General features: G+C 25.4%; 1 protein-coding gene across 1 annotated transcript in view; it reads right to left on the bottom strand.

The window, feature by feature from the left end:
• LOC117170070 (ATP-dependent RNA helicase dbp2-like) overlaps positions 1-3,892 on the bottom strand; it is a 43,750-nt gene that overhangs the window by 34,617 nt on the left and 5,241 nt on the right. The window contains exon 2 of the mRNA XM_033356592.1: positions 2,531-2,806. Coding sequence (XP_033212483.1) covers positions 2,531-2,806 — 276 coding nt within the window. The remainder of the gene's footprint in view (positions 1-2,530; positions 2,807-3,892) is intronic.

Below are 3,892 nucleotides of genomic sequence, written 5' to 3'. Positions count from 1 at the left end.
AAACAGACAAAAATCCAAAATTGTTAAAAGATTCTAAATCTGGTTTAATCGACTTTTTTTTTAATATGAATGTTTGGTGTAAAACTCGAACATAACTTTTAATTGTTAAAAAATTATGAATCTGTAAAATCTAATCTTTGTTTTAAAAAACCGATTTCCTGTGAGAAACGTTACTATATTAAATTCAAAATTTTTAAATCTTGTTCTAACTATAATGAATTTTGTTTCAAAATACTAATTTTTTATTGTCTATAACGAAAACGTAACCTAAAATTATTAAAAGATGTGAAAGTGTTGAAAATTCTTGATAATCTAATTTCAAACAAAAATTAAAAATAATAATGTCCCAAGAAAAAAAAACTAAAATAATCAAAAATTATGAAAAAATTGTAAAACTTGTTCAAATTATAAAGATTTTCGGTTAAAAAATAATAATTTTATTGTAAAACACTATAAAGTAACTTAAAATGGTTGAAATTTGTGTACCCTTATTGAATTTCTTTTATATTATTTTAAAAAATTTGAACTAAAATCTAAAATTCTACTAAAATTCTGTAAAAAACATATTGTTTAAACAATAATTATTTTTCTTTTAAAATAACAATTTTTGGCGTAAAACACTAATGTAACCTACAGTTATTAAAAAGTAGTGAATCGCCTTGAAAAATAGCATTTTTTAATTAAAGATACCAGTGTCCGATGAAAAATAATAATAAAATTGTTAGATGATTCTAAACATTCTTCAGAATCTAATGCAATTTTTCAACAAAAAAAAAATATATATATATTTCCTTTCAAGAACGTTAACATAACCTGAAACTGTTCAAAAACTGCAAATCTTGCTCGAATAAAGGCAAAAAATTTTAAAACATTCTAAATTTGGTTCAAATAATAATAATTTTTGTTTTGAAATACCTAAAATTGTTTAAAAAATTACGAAACTGTAAAATCTAATTCTTTTTGTTTTAAACATTCTGAAACTTCTATAAAATTTCGACGATTAAAAATTAAAAATATCGATTTTCGATGAAAAAACTAAAATAATCTAAGATTATTGAAACATTCTAAATTTTGTTCAAATTATCAATATTTTCGGTTTAATGAAACAATTTCACTGAAGATTGCTATTACGTAACCTAAAATTGTTAACATTTGTGGACCTTTATTGAATTTTTTATATAATATTTTTAAAAATTTCAGAAGAAAAACTCTCGACATAATCTAATATTGTCAAAAGATTCTAATTTTTTTCAAATTAGAATATTTTTTGGTTTTAAAATGCCCTTTTTCGATGTAAAAAGCTAACATAACATAAAATTGTTCAAATTTAATATTCGTCTTTGTAATAAATTAAAAAAAATTAAAAATACAAATTTCCGACGAATATTAAAAGAGAGCGGAAAAATGGATAAACTGGAACAAGAAAAATAAAATAGGCAAAAAACTAATTTTACTGTTAAAAATAAAATTATAATTCCAAATAAACTGTAAAAAATGTCGCTATGTTACTTAAAAGAAAATACGAATAAATGATTTTTATTTGTCAATATTAAATTACGATTGAAGCTATAAAAATACATTTTTAAACAGAAACTTTAAAATTCTGCAAATGTGAATAAAGATTCATCATTTTGAAAATATTTAAGAATAATAAAAATGCTAAAATGTGAAAAAAAAATTTTTTAATTCCAGGCGACGACACGAGATTTCAAAGATCTGAAAAGATTCTCCAAAGATATCAAAGATTTCCAGAGATTTCAAAGATTTTATACTTAATTATATCTTTTTTATTTTTATATACAAAATGAAATCTATATTAAAACTTAAAATTATTAAAACTATGATTAGTTTTCTATATAGAAGTTGGAACTTTCACAACCATTTTTTTAAAAAGATATTGTTTTTTTTCTTTGTTTATTCATTCAAATGCCCATGGATGTTGAAAAAGTAGTGAGAATGTGCAGGCTTTCTTAAAATTTAAATCAAATCTAATATAATAAACATTTCTCAATGTCCTGGGGATCATTTTAAAGGTCAATTTCTAAAAAATCGCACCAACTTGTCACTATTATTATGAAGATTTTGGTTGGCATGGTACAACATGTTTACATTTTTTTTAAATGTTTGAAAAATGTAAATATATATATTTTTTTGCCGAACTGAATATGTAAAATATTTTTGTAAAATACACGAAATAATTAATCATGAGGTTTCTATCAAACGTATTGAAAATATATATTCACTCATTATTATTATTATTTTCCTAAATATGAGATGTATTCGAATTTTTCCAAACATATTTAAACCATATTTTTCAAGAACGATCAATCCTCGAGACTTTTTTAAAAATAATTTTCATATAAAACTAGAAGAGTTCCAAAATTAGGGAAGATTGAGGAAAAATTCTAAAAATACGGGACTTTTAGGGGTTAAAAATAAAAAAGGGGACCTTAAGGGTAAATACGGGACACACTGTAAAGCCTCTGATTGATAGTTATACATAAATGATTATTTTGATTTAATCACATACCTGTTTCGAATAGAAGGATGCTCGACATAAAAGTCTTTTCTCAGAGGTTGTAACGAGCGCAAGTCCCAATTCAATTTTCTTAGAGTGCCCCCAGGATTTTTAGATTTAAAATTACCGCGATTGGAATTCCCACCCATGCCGCCGCCACCACCTCCTCGACTATTAAATCGTCCGTTGCTACTTCCACGACCTCCATCGTTTCCTCCACCTCGACTGCCACGACCACCTCGGCCACCTCGACGGCTTCTTCCTTGGTCCCGATTATCACGACTGTACCTGGTTAGACAAAATTTTCGAGCCATTCCTCAGATTCCGAATAGTATTTTATTAAAAGAACAATTTAATGGGCATTTTATTTCGTTACAAAGACACCATTCCGGGTTGTCTACTCAAATTCTAGAAAAAAGCCTTGACTTTTCACTTTCCCTGATTATCAATATTTACAGTCTGAAATTCTTGTCTTGTAACAACATTTTTAATATAGAAACTTTTAGAAATGGATTTAAAAATTGTCGAAATTTGAATTTATAAACTTTTAATTTTATTTTCAGGACTGCTGAAATTAAATAAAAAATTCGAAAATTTTAAACGATTTAAATTTGCTAAAAATAATTGAATTTTTTAAAACTAAACTTAGTGCAAGAAAATAGTCAACATTTATTTCTTTATTGCTTAAAAAATCTTGGTTGAAAATTAAGCCCGTTTCATAGAAATGTAACCTTTTTTGGTTAACCTTTAAAGGGCATACTGGGTGTAAATCACCCAGCCCCTTATTTGCGCTTTAACAAAACGTACCAAATTCAAGATAATGGAACATACGGCGCCAGATTAACAAATGACATGAAAACCTATTTTTCGATGTCATTTTCACATAATTTTGATTTTTATAATTTTTATACGCAGTTTAAGATCAAAAAATAGTTTAATCACGTAAAGTACGGTGTTTAATTTTTCATTGAATTGAAGCTTTTATTTTTTTAGAATAAATACCTTTTTTGGAACGAACACTGTAAGACTAATTTTATTTTTGAAGCGCCGTATCTCGGAAGTATTTAAGTAAAATTTTAAGTAAAAATATCAGAAACTTTAAAAGTTATGAGTTTTAGAATGAAAGAAGTCATTTTTAAATTTTTTTCCAAAAAGGATTGTTTTAAACTACTTTAAACTTCAAAAACCTTCATGAAATCTTTTTCACCTTAAACTAGATAAATTAAACATCATTAATTAATTTTCTTTTAAAAACAATTAATAACTAAAATTAATCGACTTCCGTTTCCGGTATGAAAGCGTAAAGTAGTGGGAATTGTGGATGCTGAGTTTTTCTGATATTGTGGTGAAATTTGAGGTGAGTGGATTGTGGAA

This window comes from Belonocnema kinseyi, chromosome 3, assembly GCF_010883055.1.
Source record: "Belonocnema kinseyi isolate 2016_QV_RU_SX_M_011 chromosome 3, B_treatae_v1, whole genome shotgun sequence".
Lineage (NCBI taxonomy): Eukaryota > Metazoa > Arthropoda > Insecta > Hymenoptera > Cynipidae > Belonocnema > Belonocnema kinseyi.
This window is presented reverse-complemented; position numbering and strand designations above follow the sequence as displayed.